The sequence below is a fragment of the Macaca fascicularis genome, chromosome 1 (genome assembly GCF_037993035.2).
Source record: "Macaca fascicularis isolate 582-1 chromosome 1, T2T-MFA8v1.1".
Taxonomy (NCBI): domain Eukaryota; kingdom Metazoa; phylum Chordata; class Mammalia; order Primates; family Cercopithecidae; genus Macaca; species Macaca fascicularis.
In genome coordinates this window covers 232573642-232597044 of record NC_088375.1, presented here as the reverse complement: position 1 = coordinate 232597044, position 23403 = coordinate 232573642, and the positions used below count along the sequence as shown (strand labels likewise).

Sequence of the window (23403 nt, the reverse complement as noted above, 5' to 3'; positions counted from 1 at the left end):
GGGCCAGTGTGCATTCAAATGCACTGTTCTGAGAGGCCAGGGTGTCCATGCATGGGCTGGGTGCAGGGAGCAGCGGTGGGAAAAGGCATCAGGCCACCATGGGCCCCGACCTGGAGCCCACATTCCAGCTGCAGAAATGGGCACTGAAGGCTTTTGAGCAAGAGGAGGAGGCAACGCTGGCCCTTGGGGATGCTGTCAGGGAAACCGAGGCAACCTCGAGCCCTCGTAGCAGAGAACGGGCTGGGCCAGGGGCTGGAGGACGCTGAGCCAGCTCCAGCTGGGTCCTGCTCTGTTCCCGCCCTGCCACTTGTTTACAAAGCAGCCCAGGACTCAGGTGGAAAAATACCCCGTTTTCCACATTTTATCAGGAAGTGTTTCATACAAAGAATGTAGGTAACTGATGAAGGGGCCATCCTGTGTCCCCACAACCCTGCTGTGCACACACCACAGGTGACCCGCTCTGCCTAAGGGGACAGCCCTCATCCCCCTGGCTCCTCCCCAGCACCGTCTCCACCCAGTGGCCTGGCCGTGGATGCTGCCGGTGGCCCCACTTTGAGACGGCCACAGCCCTGACACGTGTCCAGCCTGACGTGGAAGTTTGTCTATTTTGTGGAGTCCTAGTAGGTGCCACGTTAGTAGAATGTATGTGAGCATTTCTTTGTAAGTTCCCAAAAGCCTATGAGGGTTTTTTCCATGATTCTGTTCCCAGTTTGGCTTTTGTTGTTGTGGCTGTTCTTGACCACTCTGGACCCCACAGTGGAGAGCGGGGGGTGCGCCCGGGAGCCTGGAGCCAAGGCCCAGCCCCTCCTGCTGTGCATTTTCCTGCCAAGCAGCACCTGAGATTCGGAAGCCGATGCCTATACAGGCAGAAACCCGCCAATTCTAGCTTGAATGACTGGAGGGTCCTGAGGATGGGGATCCCTGTGGTGCCAGCATGGGCAGGGTACATCTGGGGTGCTGCCCCCCAGCAGGCAGGGCACCAGGGACAGGCACAGCCACGCTGGGGGCATTTCTGGTCTTGGGATCCTTCTTGGCTTTTCCGGAGGGAAGGCGGCTGCTGGGTGCCCTGTAATCTGCCTGTGAGCTGGGCTTTCTGCTTGGTCTGCAGGGGCTGGGGGCCTCGGAGAGCGACTGGGAGGCTGCATTCTTTTCACCAGCCGCACCCACCCAGCCCCATCCTGGCTGGCACTAAAGGGAGCAGAGTGACGTTACGTCCTCCCCTCAAGCCTGGTGGCTCCACGAGGCTGGGGTCAAATGGTACCTATTGCTGACAGCTGGATCTCAGTCTTGCACAGGAGCACGCACCTGGCGGGGGGGCAGTGAATGAGTGTGGGAGGATGGGCTAGAGAACGAGCAAGGGAAGGGGAGAGAGAAAGTGGGTTAGAGAGTGAGTGAGCCAGCGTATGAGTGAGTGAGTGGGAGTGGGTTAGAGAGCAAGGGAGTGAGTGAATGAGTGGGCTAGAGAGGGCCGGGCGCAGTGGCTCACGCCTGTAATCCCAGCACTCTGGGAGGCCGAGGCGGGCGGATCACGAGGGCAGGAGATCAAGACCATCCTGGCTAACATGGTGAAACCCTGACCCTACTAAAAATACAAAAAATTAGCCGGGCGTGGTGGCAGGCACCTGTAGTCCCAGCTACTCAGAAGGCTGAGGCGGGAGAATGGCGTGAACCTGGCGTGAACCTGGGAGGTGAAGCTGCAGTGAGCTGAGATTACACCACTGCACTTCAGCCTGGGAGACAGAGCGAGACTCCATCTCAAAAAAAAAAAAACAAAATTAGCCGAGCGTGGTGGTGGGCGCCTGTAGTCCCAGCTACTCAGGAGGCTAAGGCAGGAGAGTAGCTTGAACCAGGGAGTCGAAGGTTGCAATGAGCCGAGATTGCGCCACTGCTCTCCAGCCTGGGCAACAGAGCGAGGCTCTATCTCAAAAAGAAAAAAAAAAAAAAGTGGGCTAGAGAGTGAGCGAGTGAATGAGTGAGTGGGATAGCAAGGGAGGGAGAGCGTGAGTCGGAGTGGGTTAGACAGTGAGGGAGGGAGAGCGTGAATGTCTGTCTTGGTGCTGTAACAGACTACCTGAGCCTGGGTTATTTCCAGGAAGCAGAGGTTGTTCCCAGCTGTGGAGGCTGGGAGTCCAGGGTCTTGGTGCCAGCAGGCTTGGTGTCTGGTGAGGCCAGATCTCTGCTTCCAAGAGGGTGCCCAAACACCGCATTCCCCGGAGGGGAGAGGGGAGGAAGGCCACGTGCCTTCATGGCAAAAGGCAGAGAGGAATCCATGCCCAAGCTGTCTTGACAGCTCCAGGAATCCGTCTGTGAGGGCAGGGCTCCCATCGGGCCCCACCTCCTACACTGTTGCTCTGGGGAATGAGTTTCTCACTGAATCTGGGGGACACATTCAGACCCTATTGTGGGTGGGTGAGAGAGCATAGCTGTGTCACTGGGACAAGTGGCCATGAGTCAGGGGAACTGAGGGGCTTTCATTGTCCTCACCTGTGTGTGTTGTGGCACCTGTGCCAGGCACCAGCGTTCTGCCCTCCCTGGCACAGGTGCATCACCAAGGCCCAGTACGCAGTGGCCAGAAGTGAGCCTTGAGCCGAGGCCCACCTGCTGGGCATTTTCCTGCCAAGCAGCACCTGAGATTCTGAAGTCGATGCCTGGATAGGCAGAAACGGCCGGCAGGAGGCTCCTGACAGATGGATCGTGCGGTACCAGTGCAGGCAGGGTGCTGTGGGCAGGTCCTGCGCCTTTATGGTCAGGGTTCCAAGATGTCATGAGACGGCTTGTTCAGCCAGTTAGCGTTGGTGCCCCTCTCAACAAGGACCCCCAGGAAGGGGGTGGCCTCACAAGGGTGGCCGGGGGTCCCGCTCCATCCCACATGTGGCCAGCGTGGCCCACACTTCCGGCGTTCCTCTCAGCTCGACAACAATTTTTCTGACTTTGGAGATTTTCTAGGTTCTGTGTTGTAAGAAGAAACACTTGGCATTCAAATACTAGGCAGATTGAAATGCTGAGTTTCTCAGTGTTTCATTCTGTGATTCAAGTGCATGCGGAACTCTCAATCTGGTAGGGATGATGCCCGCGCGGAGCTGACCCTTCTTGCCTTGTTTTTCCAAGCTGGAGAAGAAGCAGGCGCTCCCTCCATTCCAGCCACAGATCACGGACGACTACGGTCTGGACAACTTTGACACACAGTTCACCAGCGAGCCCGTGCAGCTGACCCCAGACGATGAGTAAGTCCCACTGGGTGCGGGGACCCCGGAGCACCCCCCCCCCCCGGGCAGCCCCATGGCAGGCCGGCACCTTGGGCGGCTGGTGACCCGGCCTGCCCTTGAGTCCCGCCCGCCTGGCGTCCTCTCTCCGGTGGGCGTTGGGGGAGGATTCTTTTGCGAATGTGACTCCCCTCCCCAGAGGGAATGAACACAGGTCATCCCCCCGCCCCCTGCCGCCTTTGCCCACAGGGATGCCATAAAGAGGATCGACCAGTCGGAGTTCGAAGGCTTCGAGTACATCAACCCATTACTGCTGTCCACCGAGGAGTCGGTGTGAGGCCGCTGCGTCTCTGTCGTGGACATGCGTGATTGACCCTTTAACTGTATCCTTAACCACCGCATATGCATGCCAGGCTGGGCACGGCTCCGAGGGCAGCCAGGGACAGACGCTTGCGCCGAGACCATGGAGGGAAGCGTCGGCAGGCGCTGCTGGGAGCAGAACGGTCCCTCACACCTGGGCCCGGGCAGGCCAGCTTCGTGCTGGAGGAACTTGCTGCTGAGCCTGTGTCGCGGTGGCCGCGGGGACCCTGCTGAGGGGCTGTCATGCAGTTTCCAAGGTGCACATTTTCCACGGAAACAGAACTCGATGCACTGACCTGCCCCGCCAGGAAAGGGAGCGTGTAGCGTCCTGAGGAATAAAAGTTCCGATGATGTGGAAGCCCCTCTGATGCCTTTTTTCCGTGAGTGGCGCCTGCCCCACGTCTCCGATACAGCCACATGGAGGGGGGCAGGTTAGGAGCCAGCAGGACACAGGTGGGGGCGGGAGTGTAAGTGCCTGTGGGGACACACGCAATCAAGAAGTGTACAAACTCGCACCGTTTCCTAAAGCCCGGTAAGTTCCTGTGGTTGTTCCTGCAGAGCGTGTGCCCAGCCGCTGTGGTCTCAGGGTGAAGTGACACCTTAAGCAGGTGGCGGCTGGGCCAGCCAGCTCACTGGACCGATGGGGAAATTGGATCATAGAGATTCTAAAATGTGGCTCACCAAAGCACAGTAGACCAAAAAAGAGAAAAAGAAAATTGAAAACTAAATCTGCACAAATCCATTTCTGACCACACTAAGCAGTGCCTGCACGATCCCTCGTGCAACGCGTTTGACTTTTGGAAAATATTCTTACCTGTCACACAGTACTGAGAGTTAGGGAAAACTAACAGATGTATGTGTGACAGACCCCAGCCTTAAAGTTCAAAATGATGACCCTACAGACATCCGGAAACACAGGCAATCCTCCCAGCAGCACGGACCTTCCGCTCCCTCCTGCTCCCGGGACGCGCCCGCGCTCTCCGTCCTCCCACCCCTCCGGTGAAGGGACAGCTGCCCAGAGCCGAGGCTTCCTAGAGGCAGGTCTGCCGGCTGCCAGGGGTCAGGTGTGGCGGAGCCGTCTTCTGAGCTCTCTGGGAGGGGGGTCGCACCACCTCGTGCCTCTGAGTGGGGCCTGGTGCACAGGTGTGGAAATTGCCACGCAGCCCTCTTGGCCAGGCGGAGACCCCAGGCCTCCATGACTCAGGGGCCGCTCCACCCCACCGTGCGGCTGGTGGCTTCGGGAGGAGATACGAAAACCTCAAGTTAGGAGGTTCGCGCCACGCCTTGCCTTGCCTCAAAGTCATACCCACCAGGTGAGCGTGGTCCACCCTACACTCAGGTTTCTCAGGGCACCGCTCCATGCCTGGCGCTGAGCACGACGTGGTGGATTCACACCCGAGCCCCAGGTGCTGGGACAAGAACGGCGCTGGGCACACCCCGCCCCTCCCCCAGCTCAGGCTTCTGGATGGAATGTGGAGATGGGTTCCAGCCACACTCCCAACCTTAGCCAGTGAGACTCTCCTCCAAAGACAGAAAGTTAGAAGCCCCAGGGCAGGGTCCAGGAGCCGACCTGGGTCTCACACAGGTGTCCCAGACCAGCGTGGGGATGTCCAGGTAGTGGGGCCCAGCCTGCAGCCGCTGAAGTCACACCTGCCGGGGGAGCAGGGCTGCTGGGACCCCACCTTGAGTGAGAGACCCCCAGTGTATCCCGGAAGTGGTTAACAAGCAAACTGCTTTCCATGACCCTCCTTGATTTGTTAAATATTTAAGGCACTGACCTAAATACTGCTGTGTTGCCAACAGCGTGCCGGTTACCAGTTGGGCTGTTCTTGTACACAATGTGAGTAACACTGTGCTCATCACAGGGGAGACTTTTCTATTCCGTCATTTGTTTTATAAATTAAAGTGAAGGATGTATTGAAGTGTGCTTTGAAAAATCCTGATATTTGCCAATGGCTCCGGTCACAACGGTGTGTCTTTTGGAAGTGATTCCTAAACTCTGGTGACTTGGGGGCTGCACGGTGGGCCTGCGTGGGCGCGGTGCGGGGCAGCTGCCCATGGAGCCCGTGGCTGACCGGCTCTCCCGTGGATGACACCCTCGATGGCCAGGGTCATTCAAAGTCTTATACATCCATTAAAGACTTTAATGAAAATGCTTACATCATTATTATTATTAAAAGTAGGTGTTTTTGGCCGTGCACGGTGGCTCGCGCCTGTGATCCCAGCACTTTGGGAGGCTGAGGCGGGTGGATTACAAAGTCAGGAGATCGAGACCATCCTGGCTAACACGGTGAAACCCCGTCTCTACTAAAAATACAAAAAAAAAAAAAAAAAATTAGCCAGGCATAGTGGCAGGCGCCTATAGTCCCAGCTACTCGGGAGGCTGAGGCAGGAGAATGGCGTGAACCTGGGAGGCGGAGCTTGCAGTGAGCCGAGACCACACCACTGCACTCCAGCCTGGGTGACAGAGTGAGACTCTGTCTCAAAAACAACAACAAAAAACGCAACCAGAGGCTGGGGCCGGTGACTCACGCCTATAATCCCAGCACTTCAGGAAGCCAAGGCGGGAGGATTGCTCAGGCCCAGGAGTTCAAGACCAACCTAGGCAACATGGCAAGACCCCTCCATCTGTACAAAAAGTACTAAAAGTAGCTGTGTGTGGTGACACGCACCTGTAGTCCCAGCTACTCAGGAGGCTGAGGTGGGAGGATCATCAAGCCCAGGAGTCTAAAGCTGCAATGAGCCGTGACTGCACCACTGCACTCCAGCCTGGGCGACAGAGCGAGACCCTGTCTCAAAAAAAGGACAAAACCGTGACTGCACGTGAGCGAACCAGGCCTGTCCATAAAGTTAGGAAAGCGAGCGGCCCTCAGCCCATCCGCCGTCCCCCGCGGGGCGCCAGGTGAAAGGGGTCAGCTTACCCGCCTGGGGCTGTGTCCGGTTCTGATTTCACTGCAGTGAATCTGCCCTAAACCAAACGTCAGAAAGAAAAACACAGATGTTCCATCACAACACGAAGAGAGACAGAGACAGGCGCCCGCCCTGCTTTAATGCACAAGCTGGAGAGCTGAGAGGAGGGGCTTCTGCAGGGGGAGGGCGCGTCCGGGCGCCGCACACTGCGCAGGGCTCCCTGGATGGTGCTCACCACATCACGTCTTCTGTGCTTTCCGCCAAGCACTGGGCCAGGTGGCTGTCAACATCCAGCTGGGTCAGCCTGCAAGGGAGGAGCCGCACTCACTCACTGCCCCATCAGCCCAACTGGAGCGGCCGGACACGACCATCACCGGCCTGGCCAAGGTGTGGCCCTGGAAGCCAGGACGGTCGACTTCCGGCCATGACCCCCCGAGGGCACCATAGCTGGCGTGCTCAGCAGAGCCGCCAGGGACGACGTCCCGGGGCTGAGTGGGCGGCTTCAACCTAGACTCGGGCCTAGATCTTGCTGGAGGCCAAGTGGCCGGTGTCCCATCAGAGTGACCATCCCTCACACACCACTGCTGGGGGATACACCCCCACCGAGCGGCCAAGTCCACAGAAACATGTCCCTGTGTCCACCTGTCAGCCACACCGCCCTCGCTCCCCGACAGCCTCTGCCCTCAGACCAGTCCACGGAGCGCCGCTTGGCCCTTGGGCTCTGCCGTGTCCCTTCCTGTGGCTCCTGTGCCCCATCTGTATGGACACTGCAACCCTCAAGTCCCCCTCTCCAGACCATAGCTGGACCCCCACTCCCGGGGCCGGCTCCAGCGGCCATCAGCTGCCTCCTCACTCTGGCAGAGCCCACCCAGTGCCTTCTGAAGCCCCCGAGGGTCGCTCAGTCTGAGACTTTCCGGCTTCTGCCCATCCTGGGAACCAGCCCCTCCCTCCACAAGCTTTCTCTAAGGCTGCCAGAAGGTCTTAAGATGTGAACCGAGGTCATCTTGTCCCAGGGTTTCCAGGCAGTGTCCCTTGGGTGGGGGCCCTCTGAGATGCCTTCAGACCCCTGCCTGCAGCGGAAGAGCTTTGTCCCGGCCTCATCTGCCCCGTCTGTGAGGCTTCGGCTACTGAGCAGACACATCCAGGCCCTGCAGTGTGGAGGGGCCAACCCGACTGCAGGACAGTGGGGGCTCAGCCTAGAAGCCTCTGGTGGCTTCTGCGTGTGGGCAGGGGAGCAGGGCTACTGGGTGGGCTGGCACCTGGCAGTGTGAGGGGCCTCAGGGCCGTTAAAATCCCAACGACCGGCCGGGCGCGGCGGCTCACACCTGTAATCCCAGCACTTTGGGAGGCCGAGGCGGGCAGATCACCTGAGGTCAGTTCAAGACCAGCCTGACCAACATGGTGAAACCCCGTGTCTACTAAAAATACAAAAATTAGCCAGGCATGGTGGCGCCTGTAATCCCAGCTACTCAGGAGACTGAGGCAGGAGGAGAATCGCTTGAACCCGGGAGGCAGATGTTGCAATGAGCCAAGATCATGCCATTGCACACTGCACTCCAGCCTGGGTGATAGAGCGAGACTCCTTCTCAAAAACAAACCAACCAACCAAACCCGATGACCAACCCAGGGCCTCACCACATCAACAGAGACAAAACACAGCTCCAGCTCTCAGCACCCTCACCAGGTGCCCAGCTTCCCATCCACCCACATGACCCGCAGGTGTCTGAAAATGCACAAAATGTCCAAATAGGACCACAAGAGGACCTTAAAGACACAAAGAACGTTCTACATAGTTTGTCAAATCCAGCATTTGACAGTTCTCTGGGTGACCCGGAGAACACCAAGGACGCGAGAAATGGGAGGCCTGCCGGCAGCACCACTCCTCAGACCCGCCTCTGCCAGGGCTCCAGGCTCAGCAGGCGTCTGTGCGGGACAGGGCAACGGTTCAAGGCCAAGTCCGGCTGTTAGACCAGACCCTCCAAGCCAGGCGGCCTCCCTGCTGGGGTCCTGTCCAGTCATGAGTCCCAGGGCATCCCAGGGTGGCCGTGCAAACCCTTGTTCCCAAAGACACAGGGCTTGTCTCCCAGCTAGCCTGCCCATGCCATGGCCACAGCCTCGGGTGAGTTCCGTTCCAAAGTACTGGCTCTCCCTTACAATCAAGTGTTCGAATGTGCTTGAAGCATTCCAGACACACCAAGGCCTGGACCTGACTTCACTGACGCCTACTGAGGAAAAATCGAGGCAGTCTGCCAAGCTTTCAGCAACTGCTTGAAAAGCTCAAAACAGCAACTCTTTCCTCGTGAACGTCCTCGTCTTCAGGCGTCTTTTTTTAGACGATCTGGAAAAGCAGGCGATCCAAAGACAAAAGCGCCTACCCGGGGGGCAGGGGGCAGCGCCCTGACGGCCACGAGGCTCTCTGAGCTTCAGCCAAGAACGTGGATTTCTACCGGGGCTCCCAACGGCACCTTCCGTCTGTGGACTTTTTTTTTTTTTAGATTCAGGATCTCACTCTGTCGCCCAGGCGGGAGTGCAGTGGTGCAATCATAGTTCACTGCAGCCTCCAATTCCTGGCTCAAGGGAATCCTCCCACTTCAGCCTCCAGAGGAGCTGGGACCACAGGCACAGGTGTCACTACGCCCAGGCGTCTAGAGATGGGATCGTACTATGTTGCCCAGGCTGGTCTCAAACTCCTGGGCTCCAGCAACCCACCTGCCTCAGCCTCCCAAAGTGCTGGGATTACAGGTGTGAGCCACCGTGCCCGGCCCCCAGGATTTCTTTTGATGGGCAGGAATCAAGAAGTCTTCACAATTACAAAAAAAATCCCCTGCCTCAGCAGAATCAGCGTGTGGGACAACACCGCAGTTCACGACAATCACAAAGCGCCAGTGTGGGACAGCACCGTAGTTCACGACAATCACAAGGCGCCAGTGTGGGACAGCGCCGCAGTTCACGACAATCACAAGGCGCCAGTGTGGGACAGCGCCGTAGTTCACGACAATCACAAGGCGCCAGTGTGGGACAGCGCCGTAGTTCACGACAATCACAAGGCGCCAGTGTGGGACAGCACCGTAGTTCACGACAATCACAAGGCGCCAGTGTGGGACAGCGCCGTAGTTCACGACAATCACAAGGCGCCAGCCCGAGGAAGAGGCGTGTGCAGCGACGGCTGGGCCTGGATATGTTTTTGAAAAATGCTCTGCTCCTGCTGCAGGCTCTGGGCACTGCCAGGAGGGCGGGGGCACTTTGCCCTGGGCCCTGGCCCTTGCACTGCTCACCCACCAAGCTCCACGTATGTGTCACCAGGCCCCTCCCTGTGCTGTCCATGTGTGACGTGGAGGTGGGGTGCTGGGGGTGCCGTGGGGCTCACCCCAACCTCAGGCCCTGCAGGGCTTGCTTCCATAAAGTGCCCCGTTTTGGAGGAGCCTGTTTCCAGGGCACTTCTTCTCTCTGGATGAGCACTGGCTCGCCTGAAGAACTGCCTGTACAGGTTTTCTGCTGCGGGTTTTGATAACTAATTCAGTCGTTTTGTGCTTTTCTTTTTTTTTTTGAGATGGAGTCTCGCTGTGTCGCCCAGGCTGGAGTGCAGTGGCGCGATCTCCGCTCACTGCAAGCTCCACCTCCCGGGTTCACGCCATTCTCCTGCCTCAGCCTCCCAAGTAGCTGGGCTCATTTTTTGTATTTTTTAGTAGAGACGGGGTTTCACCGTGTTAGCCAGGATGGTCTCGATCTCCTGACCTCGCGATCCACCCGTCTCGGCCTCCCAAAGTGCTGGGATTACAGGTTGAGCCACCGCGCCTGGCCTTTTTTTTTTTTTTTTTTTTTGAGACGGAGTCTCACTCTGTCACCCAGGCTAGAGTGCAGTGGCGCAATCTCGGCTCACTGCAACCTCCGCCTCCCGGGTTCAAGCGATTCTCCTAACCTCCCAAGTAGCTGGGACTACAGGCACCCACCACCACGCCTGGCTAAATTTTTATATTTTTAGTAGAGATGGGGTTTCACCATATTAACCTCAAACTCCTGGTCTCAAACTCCTGACCTCGTGATCTGCCCGCCTCAGCCTCCCAAAGAGCTAGGATTACAGGCTTGAGCCACCACGCCTGGCCTTTTTGTTGTTGTTGTTGTTGTTGTTGGCTGCTAACTTTGGACTCCGGTCCCTTCACATTCCCGAGCTGTTTTGGCTTCTAGAAGACCAGGGGCATCAGGCATGACTGAAGGACCCGGTCTCCTGGCCACGTGAGATCTGAAACCTGCCGCCCATTAACTCAACCAAAAGTTAGGAACCAGCATCATTCACACGGCGCCGGCCCCAGGTGCCTGCTCAGGAGGCCAAGGGCCCCGAGGTCACCAGACACGAGCCCAGGCACTGGGCAGTTTGGGCTATCTTCTTAGTAAAACTGGGTTCCATTCCCCTTTACTTAAAAATATATATGTAAGTATACAGTGGGCTTCAAAATAAGAAAAAGCATCTCCAGACAAAAAAGATGATCTTCATTTTTAAAACCCATGACCCACTCTGGGGAAGGTGTTCCCGTGCTCTGGGCCTGGGGACGCCGGTGCCACCAGCTTCCAAGATGGCCAGGTGGACCCGGGGCCAGTGCTCCCCAGCCTTCCTTCTGCGCTGTCTGTGGGCCCCCAGCCTGCCCTGCCCCCAGAGCACGGAAAGCAGGGGGACCCCAGACCCGTGACAGCCAGCCACCCGGACATGCCAGGCCACAGCACTGGACCACGTTTCCACGTGTGAAACAGGGCTTTAAAAGCCAGCGCTGAGCTCGGCCACCTCTTGACCTTCTGAACGGCTGTGGTTTCCAAACACGGATGGAAAACCGGGCGGGGCACAGGGTGGCCCACTCACCTGGGGCCGAACTCTTTCTGGCACATGGGGCAACTGCGCAGGGCGGTACCCTCCACGGACGGCTGCTGCTCCACTCTGGGGGCCCTGCAGGGATCAGGTGCCGGGCGCTGGGGCAGGGACCTGGCGGGGGACTCCAGGTGCCCTCCTGCCCCGCGAAGCAGCCGGTAGGAGCGGCCCGGGCTCCACAGGTCTGGTGGAAAGGGCGTCCAGGAAAAGGTCTTGGGTCCGACAGTGAAGGCTTCAGTGGGCTCCGGGCCGCACCTGGGCTCCTGCAACATGGAGTTGTTGGGCCTCGCCCAGCGGCGGCTCTCGCCCTGGAAACCCCTCCCCCGCTGCGATGGGCCCGGTGGGCACACCTGTCCAGGGAAGGCGGGCAGTGGAGGCACCTCGTGGTCCAGGGTGAGCTCTGGGCTCACCGTGCGCAGCAGCTCGGCCCAGAGCCGCTCCCGCTCATCACCCCCCAGAAGAAACCAGGGGCGGCCGCCAGAAGGCCTGGGGCGGACAGAAAAAGGAGACGGGGTACTCAGCCGGGGAAACGCTATGGTGGGGGGACCTGGGAGGGCCTGCAGCAGACACAGCGGGGAGATGGGGGGTACCAGAGGGAAATTCGATGGTGGGGGAGGTGGGGGGCAGGGTTGGGGGAAGGGCTGCTGGGGCAGTGAGGAGACAAGGGGTACTGGGGGCGGGGGTGTGGGTGAAAATATGGGGTCCTCAGCGGGATGAGGCGATGGCTGGGGAGATTGCGGAGGGCCCGGGGAAGATAGAGTGGGCAGATGTGGGGTGCTCAGGGGAGACGCGATGATGGGAGAGGCGCGGGAGGGCCTGGGGCGGCGCGAGGGAAGCTCAGGGGAAGCTCGGCATGGGGTGGGGGGCTCAAGGCGGGCGCTGAATGGCGGTGCGGGGTGGGGCGACGGGCGTGGGGGGTAGGCCCGGGGGCGGGAAGCCCTCCCCAGGGGGAGAAGAGAGCGGGAGGCCCGCGGGGGCGCCGGGAAGCACGTGGCAGCGGGAAAACCGGCCGCGCCCCCGCCCGGCCCTCGGCCTCACCCGCCCGCTGGGGGCGGCCTCCGGCGGCTCAGCCCCAGCCGCGGCCTCCGCGCCGCTTCCATCCGAGCCCGCGCGCCGGGCGGAAGTGAGCGCAGGCCCCGCCCCCGCCCCAGGCCCCGCCCCCAGACCGCTGCAGTGAGGCCGCCCCCTCCGAGCCAGTCGGAACCCCAGGAGCCCTGATCCCAGCCTGTGGGGAAACTGAGGCCAGGGTTCCTTCGTCCTGCACCGCAGAGGGGGGCCTGGCGTGAGGGTGGGGGCCCAGGCGTGTGCGGCGGGAGGTCAGCTGGGGGAGCCCCGCCCGTGTCCCCTTTCCGGTCCAGGCAGCCCCGGGCCGGAGCCCCCTCCGTTACCCCGATGGCTGCCCGCCCCGCCCCGGCCCTGCCTCCTCCTGGCTGCACCCAACAGCTCCCGCCCCCGTTTCCGGCTCTGCGGAGCCGCCTCTCCTCCCAGGACCACTCCAGGAGTAAATAAAGCTTGAAATCCGCCGTCGCCGCCACCGTTTCTTTACAAAAGGCGTAGAACTCAAGCTCCTTAACCAAGAAACAAGAAGCGAAGTGACAAAGTCCAGGTGGCTCACTTGGGCCTCAGGGGCCTGGGCCAGGGCTCTGGGGGCAGCTGAGGGGCTTTCCTGCCTGGACCCTGGGCTCTGCGACCTCAAAGTCCGCCACGTGGTGGCAGCAGACGCCCAGGCACCCTCGTGCCACACCTGGTTGTGCCCAGTGCCTCATGGGCCCAGACCACTTGCCTCTCCCTCGGCCCTGCTGGGCTCTGGAGTGGCTGCCACCCTCATGGAAGGGCTGGGGTCTACAGGGATCAGGGTCAGGGGCCCTCGCTAGATGCCACTCAGGGCTCTGGGACTCCTTGGCAGTTTCAGCCCTGCCCTGCCCCATCAGCTTTGGGGCCATGCTGGGCAACCCTCCTGCAGGGCTCCCTCGCTGTTCCCACCCCTCACCTGGCCCCTCCCAGCCCCCAGTCGTCTGTGCCCTCCCTCCAGAACTCAGCTGTGGGGCCCCGCCCTGAACCCAGGCCACCGGAGTGGTCCACCGTCCTTCAAGTGGCCCTGGCCTGGAGGCCATGGGTTGGTGTTCAGGGAAGGGGTCAGCAGCAGCACCTAGAGTGGGGAGGTGCCCCTCTCCCTGCATGAGTGGTTTTCTTCAGCACACGTTCCTGTTCTAGATGCTGGAGGCCCCCAGCAAAACAAGACGGAGGCACTAACCCCCAGGCCCTGCGACTTGAGTGAGCAAATGGAGATGTAGTGCTGAGTGCTGCCCGGGTGTGGGGAGGGGACCTGGGGGAGCTGCTGCAGGCAGTGTGGTCTCAGGGGCCCTGTGGGAGGTGTCCTGTGGCTAGGCCCGTTCTCAGGGGAGAGAAGCCCAGCCGTGGGGTCTCCACAGCCCCACGTCCACCACATGGCAGGTGCCAGCTGACCAAGAGCTCCCAAACAGCCAGTGTCCAGGGCTCCCCGGCAGTCCTGGCTGCCCTGGTTTCAGCTCTGAGCTTCTGGGTCTTTCCTGGAAGTATAGTCCCAGCCTCCCAAGAAAGGAGGAAAAGCCAGGCCCAGTGGTTCATGCCTGTAATCCTAGGACTTGGAGAGGCCCAAGCAGGCAGATTGCTTGAGCCCAGGAGTTTGAGACCAGCCTGGGCAACATGGCAAGACCTTGTCTCTATAAATAAAAAAATTAGCTGGGCATGGTGGCATGTGCCTGTGGTCCCACCTACTTGGGGGGCTAAGGTGGGAGGATCACCTGAGCCCAGGGAGGTGGAGGCTGCAGTGAGCCAAGATCATGCCACTGCAGACCCCATCTCAAAAAAAAAAAAAAAAGCCAGGTGTGGTGGCTCAAGCCTGCAATCCCAGCACTGTGGGAGGCCAAGGCGGGAGGATCACTGGAGGGCCAGGAGTTCGAGACCAGCCTGGCCAACATGGAGAAACCCCATCTCTACTAAAAATACAAAAAGTAGCCTGGCGTGGTGGCGCAGGCCTGTAATCCCAGCTACTTGGGTGGCTGAGGCATGAAAATCACTTGAGCCTAGGAGGCAAAGGTTGTGGTGAGCCAAGATCACACCACTGCACTCCAGCCTGGGCGACACAGCAAGACTCTATTTCGAAAAACAAAAAAAAGACAAGAAAAAGGCCCTTGAAGACAAGTGTTTGTTTGCTCAGCTCTCTGGGCCATGCTGGGATGGAGATATGTTCTTGCCCCTTCTCTCCCTTCCCCGCTCTGGCTCCCTAACCCCAGGGTTCCACTGTTGGACCCGGGGGTGGTTCCTGCCTCCTCCTCCTCTATGGCCCCCACATGGTCCAGTGCCCTCCTGCCGCAGGACCGGCTGGCCTCCGGATGGGCTTCAAGCCCCTGGGACTCATCTCCTTCCCTGCCTGGGTCCCTTGGGCAGAGCCTGGGAACCTCAGGCCCCTGCCCTGTCCTGGAGGACCGTGTGAGGGACACCTGTGTGCAGCTGCTGCTCCAGAACAGGGGTCTTTCTGGGAGGGAGGACCAAGCCCCCACCCCTGGGAAGCCAAACACTACAGCTTTGCTGGGGCCTTCAGCATCCTTCCGGCCCCTTCCGGCCCCTCCCGGCTCCCGCATGCAGGTGTCCTGGCCACTGGGCCCAAGAGGGGCAGAGCAAAGCAGGAGCAGGGAGGCGTCTCAAGTAGCCCAGACCTGGGACACCTGCGCTGCCTGGCTGGCATGGGCTGCTTGGGAAGCTCTCACTGCAGGTGCCCCAAGGCTAGGAGGCACGAGCCTGCAGGGGACCTCGGGGCTAGCTGAGCCTGGCTCCAGCCTGCAGCACCGAAGCTGGGGGGCCCCCATCCCCTTTGGTCTTAGTCACCCCAGTGGGCCTCATTTACCCTTGGCCACCAGGGAAGAGGTGCCGGGGCCCCATGCCAGTGCCATGTGGCAGAAAGCAGGGCCTCTGGGCCTGGTGCTTTGGGGACGCAGAGGCAGTGCAACATGTCACAGTTGTCCTCCTGGGGGCTCTTCCCCTCTGGTTTATCTGCTGCTCTGGATTAATTTCCCCTCCTCCCATGTCACCACGGGGGAGGGGGCAGTGGGGCAGGCCCCTGTGACCTACAGCCAGGGATAAGTCCACAGAGAAAGGCACTGGGGTGACCTCTGCTCTGGGCACATGGTGGGTGCCTCCACTTGTCAGGAAGCCTGACCCCCAATCCCCTCCCTCCTGACAGCTCTCCCGACAGCTGCCTGCCAGCCAAGGGCCTGGAAGGGGACCGGCCACTCAAGACTCTCAAGACAAGGAAGCGTGTTCGCCTCCAACAAACACACCTCGTCCCGCCTGTCCCAAAGTTATCAGCAGACACAGTGGTGCTGGTGCTGGTGGAAGTTTCAAAGTTGAGCCTGGTGAAAAGGCTCCACTTCTTCAGAGCCAGCTGCTGCTACTGTGGTGACAGGGAGTTTTGCTTTATTGGAAAATAATTTCTGGTTGGAACTGACACGTGCAGTGTGGAAATGAGTTTTTGCTAAGCCGAAATTCATGTTTACAAAAAAATGTTTCAGCCGTAGGAGTTTGCACCCCAGGCAGAGCCGAAGGTGTTCAAGTGGGTGGGGGCATCGGAGCCGCCCATCTCGTGCTGCCACACCTGCAAACCGGTGGGCGAGGAGGCCCCTCACCCTCTGTGGCATAAAAGGACGCATTTATGGATGATGAATCAGGCCCCAGCCCACTGAGCTGGTTTCAGAAGCCCGGTGAGGTCTGCTGGTTGCAGGTCAGGGAGCCAACCCTCTCCAACTCCTTCCACCACGAAGGAACAAGTGTCCCAGCCACTGGCATCCTCAGAGTCCCCCGGATGATCGTCTCTGCCCAGCGCTCACACCCTGCAAATCAGGCTAAGACAGCAGTGACAGGCCCGGAGGCTGGCAGGCCTAAGCAGCCCGATGGCAGTGCACCCTCCCAATTTCCCAGTGAGACGTGTGACCAGCAGGCACCCTGGGTACACGCTGAAGGCACTGGGCTGTCTCCACCCCTTCCCACGTGGCAAAACGGCCTGGCGCCCAAGCACAGTGCCCTGGCAATGCTCGCCTGCTGGCAACAACAGCCAAAACGCCCGGGCAGCCTTCCGACACAGCCAGGAAGCGGGCTGTGCTCTGCCACACCTGCTGGCCCATGGATGCCAGGCAGACACGCCCGCCTGTAGCCAGATGTGGTGGCATTTACGGGATACGGGAGTGCCAGGCAGATAGGCTGTGTGAGACAGTTGCCTGGGAAACATCACCAGATCCTTGGGGCAGCAGAGCAGGTGCTCGGGCCCACACATGGGTGCGAGAGTAGGGGTGTGCCTTGGTGCCCCTGGGCACCCCCAGCCTCCTCACAGCCTCAGTGGCGGGGTCATGGCACAGACCCGCCCCCGACCCCAAGAGCCGGAAAGCCAGTAGTAGGTAGCTGGGGAGGGCCCTGGCCCGGGAGACAGTGGTCCTGTTTCTGAACCCCACCCCAGCCATGGCCTATGGCCTGTCTCTGGGCCAGCATTCCCCACCAGACAGGGCCAGCTGCCCTCTCTCAAAGTCCCCAGCACCCCTTCAAGCACTCTTCTGTTCACACCCTCCCACAGCCTGTCCTCTATCCCCATGTGTCAGGCTCAGCCCCCTGCCCCCTCAGCCCCCAGCCAGGGGCGGGCTTTTGTCAGCCCCAGACCCTGCTCTGACGTCCCCTCCCCAGAGAAGCTTCGCCAGCCCAGCCCAGCCCAGGCTTCTCTCTCCACCCCACTGCCCTGCTGGGAAATTGTGAGCTCAGATGCTGGTTGGTCTTTCTAGGAGGGCGGTCCTGTGTGCTCTGTTCCCTGGGAAGCCTCGCAGAGTGCTTGGCACCAAGGAGCCGGTCAGGCAGTGGAGACCTCTCAGGGCACCCCTCCTCTGGGGAAAACAAGTCACAGAAATCAAGCTGGGGGAGTGCTGTGGGTTGAGCAGTGTCTCCAAAGACTCATGTCCACCAGTACCTGAGGAAGTGGCCTCGCTCGGAAGCAAGGTCTGCGCTCATAGAATCAAATCAGGATGAGGCGATACTGGGTTAGGGTTGGCTCTGAATGCAGTGTGACCAGTGTTCTTGTAAGAAAAGGAGAATTGGCCAGGTGTAATATCTCACGCCTGCAATCCCAGCACTTTGGGAGGCCGAGGCGGGCAGACCACTTGAGGTCAGGAGTTCAAGACCAGCCTGGCCAACATAGTGAAACCCCGTCTCTACTAAAAACTACAAAAATTAGCTCGGTGTGATGACGGGCGCCTGTAGTCTCAGCTACTCAGGAGGCTGAGGCAGGAGAATCGCTTGAACCCGGAAGGCAGAGGTTGCAGTAAGCTGAGATTGAGCCACTGCACTCCAGCCTGGGCAACAGAGCAAGACTCCATCTCAAAAAAAAAAAAAAAGAGAAAAAGAAAAGGAAAATTGGCCAGGGCCAGGTGCTGTGGCTCATGCCTGTAATCTCAGCACTTTGGGAGGCCGAGGCAGGTGGATCATGTGAGGTCAGGAGTTCAAGACCAGCCTGAAAGACATGATGAAACTTCGTCTCTACTAAAAATATAAAATTAGCTGGGTGTGGGTGGTGGGTGCTTGTAATCCCAGCTACTTAGGAGGCTGAGGCAGGAGAATTGCTTGAACCCAGGAGGCGGAGGTTGCCGTGAGCCAAGATCATGCTGTTGCACTCCAGCCTGAGCGACAAGAGCAAAACTCCATCTTGGGAAAAAAAAAAGAAAAAGAAAAAGAAAAGAAGGGAAAATTTGGACACAGAGTCACAGGAAGGAAGCTTGGGGTTGGGGGTGGTACAGCCGCAAGCCAGGGAATGCCAGGGGCCCAGAGCTGGAAGGGGCAGGAAGCAGCCGCCCAGAGCCTTTAGAGGGAAGGCCACCCTCCCAACCACTGATTTTGGACTCCAGCTGCCTGAACTGTGACAGGATAAATGTCGGTTGTTTTAGGCTCCCAGTGTGTGGTCATTTTTTCACAGCAGCCCCAGGAGACACGCAGCAGGCTCCCAGCTTTCCAAGCCACCTCGCACCAAGTTCAGCTTGAAAACACTGAGCCCAGGCCGGGCGCGGTGGCTCAAGCCTGTAATTCCAGCACTTTGGGAGGCCGAGACGGGCGGATCACGAGGTCAGGAGATCGAGACCATCCTGGCGAACACAGTGAAACCCCGTCTCTACTAAAAAAGTACAAAAAAACTAGCCGGGCGAGGTGGCGGGTGCCTGTAGTCCCAGCTACTTGGGAGGCTGAGGCAGGAGAATGGCGTAAACCCGGGAGGCGGAGCTTGCAGTGAGCTGAGATCTGGCCACTGCACTCCAGCCTGGGCGACAGAGCGAGACTCCGTCTCAAAAAAAACAACAAAAAAGAAAACACTGAGCCCAGCTCGGTGTAGGGAGCCCTAGGTCTCCTGTCCACCAAGCCCAGAGCTGAGGAACTGGCTCCCCCATGGGCCGAGAGCTGGAAGGGGGCCCTCAGAGGAGGAGCTATTGGGCCAGGAAACCTCTGCAGGTGGAGAGGGTGGCCAGGGCCCCCTTGGGAGTCCCCAGGGAAGGTCTGGATTCTCAGCTCTGTAGAATCAGCTTTGTCCCCAGTTCAGCACCTTTTTATGGGAAATCTGCTGGCTGGAGACAGCCCTTGATGTCCCGAGATGCTGGCTGGTCCCTGCACTTTCCAGGACCCAGCTCGCCTGCAGCACACAGATTTCCACTTGTTGTAGGAAACTGTCCTTGGCGCATCCCCTGTGCAGCCTGGCCAGCTGTGAACTGTGAGCTCCAGCCCTGCTTCGTTTGCTTCAACTTTCTGAGTGACGTGCAGACTTTCACAGGGGAACCGTGGGGTGGCTCCGTCCGACACCTCCCTTGCTGCCCCTGCATTGGAAAATAAGGACAGTGGGTGGCCTGGGCCCTGCGCATCCTCCAGAGGGTCAGGGACATGCACGGTGAGCGACTTCTGTAGGCTCGAAGGCACAGCCTGGAAGGACTGGGACACCCGTGGGCAGGGAGCAAGAAGTCACCACTGGGGGCTTAGGTCTTGTGTGTTCATCTGGTAGAATTGCTGACTTTTAGAGAAAGGGACCTGAGTCTGGGCGCAGTGGCTCACGCCTGCAATCCCAGTACTTTGGAAGGCCAAGGCAGGTGGATCACCTGAGGCCAGGAGTTCAAGACCAGCCTAACCAATATGGTGAAACCCCATCTCTACTAAAAATACAAAATTTAGCCAGGCGTGGTGGTGTACGCCTGTAGTCCCAGCTACTTGGGAGGCTGAAACAGGAGAATTGCTTGAACCCAGGAGGTGGAGGTTGCAGTGAGCCAAGATTGTGCCACTGTACTCCAGCCTGGGTGACAGAGAAATTCCAACTCAAAAAAAAAAAAAAAAGAAAAAGAAGGAGAAAAAAAGAAAGTGGCTTGAAAGATATGGCCCAAAAATGGGCTGGTTTTCTGTTTCTCTTTTCCCCTGGGTGCTCCCTCAGGGACTGTCTGGAGAACCAGGCTCCAGGAGGCCCCCGTGCAGACTACTGACTGTCCTGCAAACCCTCACACTGTGTGGCCTTGGCCTAGGGCTGCTCTCCCCTACCAGGTGCCCGAGGAGGAGGTGGCCTCTGTTCCTTCCAGCTATGCCCTCCATATGTGCCACTGGACCCCATCACCACGAGCCCCAGCTAAGTGACAACCAACAACCCTATTTCTGTTTTTGGTTTTGTTTTAGAGACAGGGTCTTGCTCTGTTGCCCAGGCTGCAGTGCAGTGGCAAAATCTTGATTCACTGCAACCTCCACCTCCTGGGTTCAAGCAATCCTCAACACCTCTTTATTTTTATTTTATTTATTGAGACAGTCTCCCTCTGTTACCCAAGCTAGAGTCTAGTGGCACGATCTCGGCTCACTGCAACTGCTGCTTCCCTGGCTCAAGCAATCCTCCCACTTCAGCCTCCCAAGTAGCTGGGACTACAGGCACAAGCCACCATGGTTAATTTTTTGTTTTGTTTTGTTTTGTTTTGTAGAGACGGCATGGGATTTTGCCATGTTGCCCAGGCTGATCTTAAACTCCTGAGCTCAAGCGATCCTCTTCCCTTGGCCTCCCAAAGTGCTAGGATTACAAGCATGAGTCACCACACCAGGGCCCTGGCTAATTTTAATTTTTGTAAAGACAGGGTCTTACACTATTGTCCAGGATGGTCTCGTCAAACTCCTGGCCTCAGGCAGTCCTCCTGCCTTGGCCTCCCAAAGTGCCATATACCCCCATTTCTGGGTGAGCAATTTCCAACTTTGTGGTGTGAGGGATGTCTGACAATGAAGTTCCATCCTCCTCCCTGGGGTCCATCCTGCAGTGGAAGCTGTCCTCCCAGCCAGCTGGTGACTGAACAACAGTGCTGTGCATCCGAGCGGGACACTGGCTGAGACTCTCCTCCCCCTCCCATCCCCCTTCTGCTTTTCTCCCTGCCCATGGCCTGGCAACCTTCCCCGGGGCCAGAGGGCAGCCCAGAGTCCTGAGGCCCCAGGAAGCTATCTGGCCGCTGGAAACAGTGGCCTGATGCCCAGCAGAATCTCTGAACAGGTTCTTTGCCTGCAACCTAGGTGGAGCCAAGGCATGACTAGGATCCGAACTGGCCAGACAGTGGCCGCCAAGACCAGCCCCGCCTCCCTTCTGCCACCTTCTTCCCCGCAGGCTTCTCCATAGTGGGGCAGGCTCTCTGGACACCCCTCCGCAGTCAGGGCCCTCCCATGGCTGCCCTGCCCAGGACTGGGCACAGCTGCACTGACTGTTCCTGGCAACCTCACCTGTGCAGGCCACCTCACTGCTTCAGCACAGTCCAGCACCGGTGTTCTCGCTCTGGGGTTGGCCTGGCACTGACCTGTGCGCCTGTGAGGGAAGGTGGGCAACTCTGGAGCTGGCTGGTGCCCCCTGCCTGGGTGGAGGTGGGGCAGGTCCCAGATTTCTCAGAACAATTCCAGGATGCAGCTGCGTCTGGGGCCTAAGCAGAGGGGAGATATCAGGCTGGGGCTGGCTGCTGGGCCTGTCCTCTCTGAGCTGCCTCAAATCCCCTATTCCTTGAGCGGCCTTGGAGCCTGGCCTCAGGCCTCAGGGCACCACACCACTTGTCTCCAGGGACCAACCTGTTCACCCCACACCCAGCCCTGTGACGGAGGTGCTGTCTCTTGGCCCCACTTACAGATGGGCCAACTGAGGCCCAGGGCATCTGCCCACTTGTCATGACAGTGAGCAGCCAAGCTGGATGTGAACCCAGGTTTTTGTACACTGCCGTCTGGCAGGGTTGGGGAGGACTTAGTGGCACCCACTGACCTCCCACTGGGGGTCGGGGTCAGGGAGTGAAGTAAGTGCCTGGCTGTCTGAGCACCCTGGGGCAGCCCCTCCAGCCTGGGAGAGCCAGCTCACTCTGGGCAGCTGGCGAGGCCAGCTCCTGCCATATTGGGTCCTTACACACCTCTCAGCTGTGAAAGCCCCTTGCTGGCCTCCAGAGAACCTCGAGGATGGCCTCACAGGCCAAACCCAGCGGCTGCACTGCCCATGGTCACCAACTCTGCAGCACGCGTGTACAACCAGTGTCCCTCCGGTGTCCCCACGCCCAGGTGCCCGGCTGTTTGACCTGCCAGCATCGCGAGCCGTTTCTGGCGCTGCCTGTGGTCTGCCGTCCTGGCACATCCTGAATGGAGGTGCACGCATAGAGGCTGCCTGTGAATCTCCTGCGCCTCCTCGGAGGGATTTGCTCCCTTCTAGGACGTGCCCTGGGGACAGTCAATTCCCCCAAATAGTGACTTCCATTCTCCACATAATGAGAGCCTTTGGCTGAAGGATTGGGAGGACCAGGAAAAAGCCTCCAGGCCACGTGGGGCGTGACTTCGCGATCCCGGTCGCTCCGGGAGTCAGCCTGGACCCCCAACGCCCGGTGGCCTGCTCTGAGGACCACGGCCGCCGCCGAGCGCCCGGGAACCGGAGAACCCGCAGGGCGTCAGCCGGGTGGATTTCCTCCCACTGCCCCTGACCCCACTGCCCAGCGCTTTCGGGACTAGCGGATGATGGACTTGTGCTAAACTGGCTACGACCCCTCCGGAGCGGGGTCCTGGGGTAAATCAGCAGTGAGCTGCAGCCTCAACCAGCCCCTGCCTTTGGTTTCCTCGCGCTCCCGGCTCACAACACCTCAGACCCGAACTAACTCTCCAGCCTGGGTCCCTCTGCCGGACCCTCCTCCCGGGCACCTCCCACGCCCCGCCCCTCAAGCCCCGCCTCTCCCTCCGGGCTCCCTCGCGTCCCGCCCCCAAGCCCCGCCCTTCCTCCCGTGCTCTCCACGCCCCGCCCCGGCCCCCGGGCTCCCCACGCCCCACCCCTCAATCCCCGCCCGTCTTTCCGGGCCCCCCTGCGCCCCGCCCCCGCTCCGCCTGCTGGCGCTTCCCTGCCCCGCCCCTCTCAGCTCCACCCTCCGTCTAGGCCCCGCCCACACCCCGCCCCCATGGGCACCACCCACAAAGCCAAGCCCCGCCCCGCAGGGTCCCGCGCACTTCCCGCCCCGCCCCGCCCCGCCCCGGCCCTGTCCTCGGCGCCCAGCCTGGGGCCGCCGTGGCGGTGAGACCCGCAGGGGGAGGGCCGGTCCCAGCCACCTCGCCGCTCCAATTTCCTCCATGTTCACAGGGCCAGCCTGGCACTCACCGCTCGTTCTGCGACCTCCAGGGCGAGCGCGCTTCCGGGGCGGCCGTCCAAGAGGCGTGGGAAGCGCACGGGGGATTCTGGGCGTGCAGTCGCCGCCAGCGGATGGCGAAGGGGCGGGTGGGTGAAGCGAGTTTCCAGCGTCGAGCCTGCTTCGTTTCAACGTGGACGCCACATGCAAGCCACGAGCGCAGCGCCTCAAGGTGTTCGCCCTTGCTCCGGGTCCGGCGTTCTGAGGGTGACCCAGCTGCGCTGCAGGCCTCAGTGGCACGCCGGGGGACTGGAAGGCTGAGCCGTCCTCCTCCCATGTGCGCGGGAGACCCTCCGCCACTGCGCCCAGATCGCCGGCGAGGCGCAGGGGGACGGTGGGAAGGGCATCGGGAGACCCCGGGCCTCCTGTCCGCACACCTGTC

General features: G+C 59.8%; 2 protein-coding genes, 1 long non-coding RNA gene and 2 pseudogenes across 17 annotated transcripts in view; 1 reads left to right on the top strand and 4 right to left on the bottom strand.

Moving 5' to 3' along the window:
- Positions 1-3921, top strand: part of PRKCZ (protein kinase C zeta) — a 144757-nt gene extending 140836 nt beyond the window's left edge. For all 12 annotated transcript variants that reach the window (XM_045382031.2, XM_045382051.2, XM_045382046.3 and 9 more), the window contains 2 exons: positions 3109-3224; positions 3453-3921. In XM_045382031.2, the coding sequence (XP_045237966.1) occupies positions 3109-3224; positions 3453-3540 (204 nt within the window). In that variant the 3' untranslated portion in view covers positions 3541-3921. The remainder of the gene's footprint in view (positions 1-3108; positions 3225-3452) is intronic.
- LOC135968865 (uncharacterized) lies at positions 338-2871 on the bottom strand (annotated as a pseudogene).
- On the bottom strand, positions 338-12456 carry FAAP20 (FA core complex associated protein 20). Of its 4 annotated transcripts, none has more exons than XM_015443789.3 (6): positions 12370-12456; positions 11682-11817; positions 11326-11594; positions 6709-6777; positions 6485-6531; positions 338-4038 (listed from the first exon to the last, which is right to left on the bottom strand). In XM_015443789.3, exons 1-5 carry the CDS (start codon positions 12429-12431, stop codon positions 6513-6515), a joined length of 555 nt encoding a protein of 184 aa, XP_015299275.2. In that variant the 5' UTR covers positions 12432-12456; the 3' UTR covers positions 338-4038; positions 6485-6512. The 4 variants fall into 4 exon arrangements, with proteins under 4 accessions (XP_015299275.2, XP_065387205.1, XP_045238001.1 ...); XM_065531133.1 differs by lacking the exon at positions 338-4038 and adding an exon at positions 5687-6352; XM_045382066.2 differs by lacking the exon at positions 338-4038 and adding an exon at positions 5687-5870.
- Positions 346-5478, bottom strand: LOC102116706 (uncharacterized; annotated as a pseudogene).
- Positions 12457-15769: 3313 nt separating the features above from the next.
- On the bottom strand, positions 15770-23038 carry LOC123570521 (uncharacterized). Its single transcript, XR_006694745.3, has 3 exons — positions 22994-23038; positions 21109-21302; positions 15770-19199 (listed from the first exon to the last, which is right to left on the bottom strand). It is a non-coding gene; the product is annotated as an uncharacterized lncRNA (long non-coding RNA).
- Between the last annotated feature and the right edge of the window lie 365 nt (positions 23039-23403).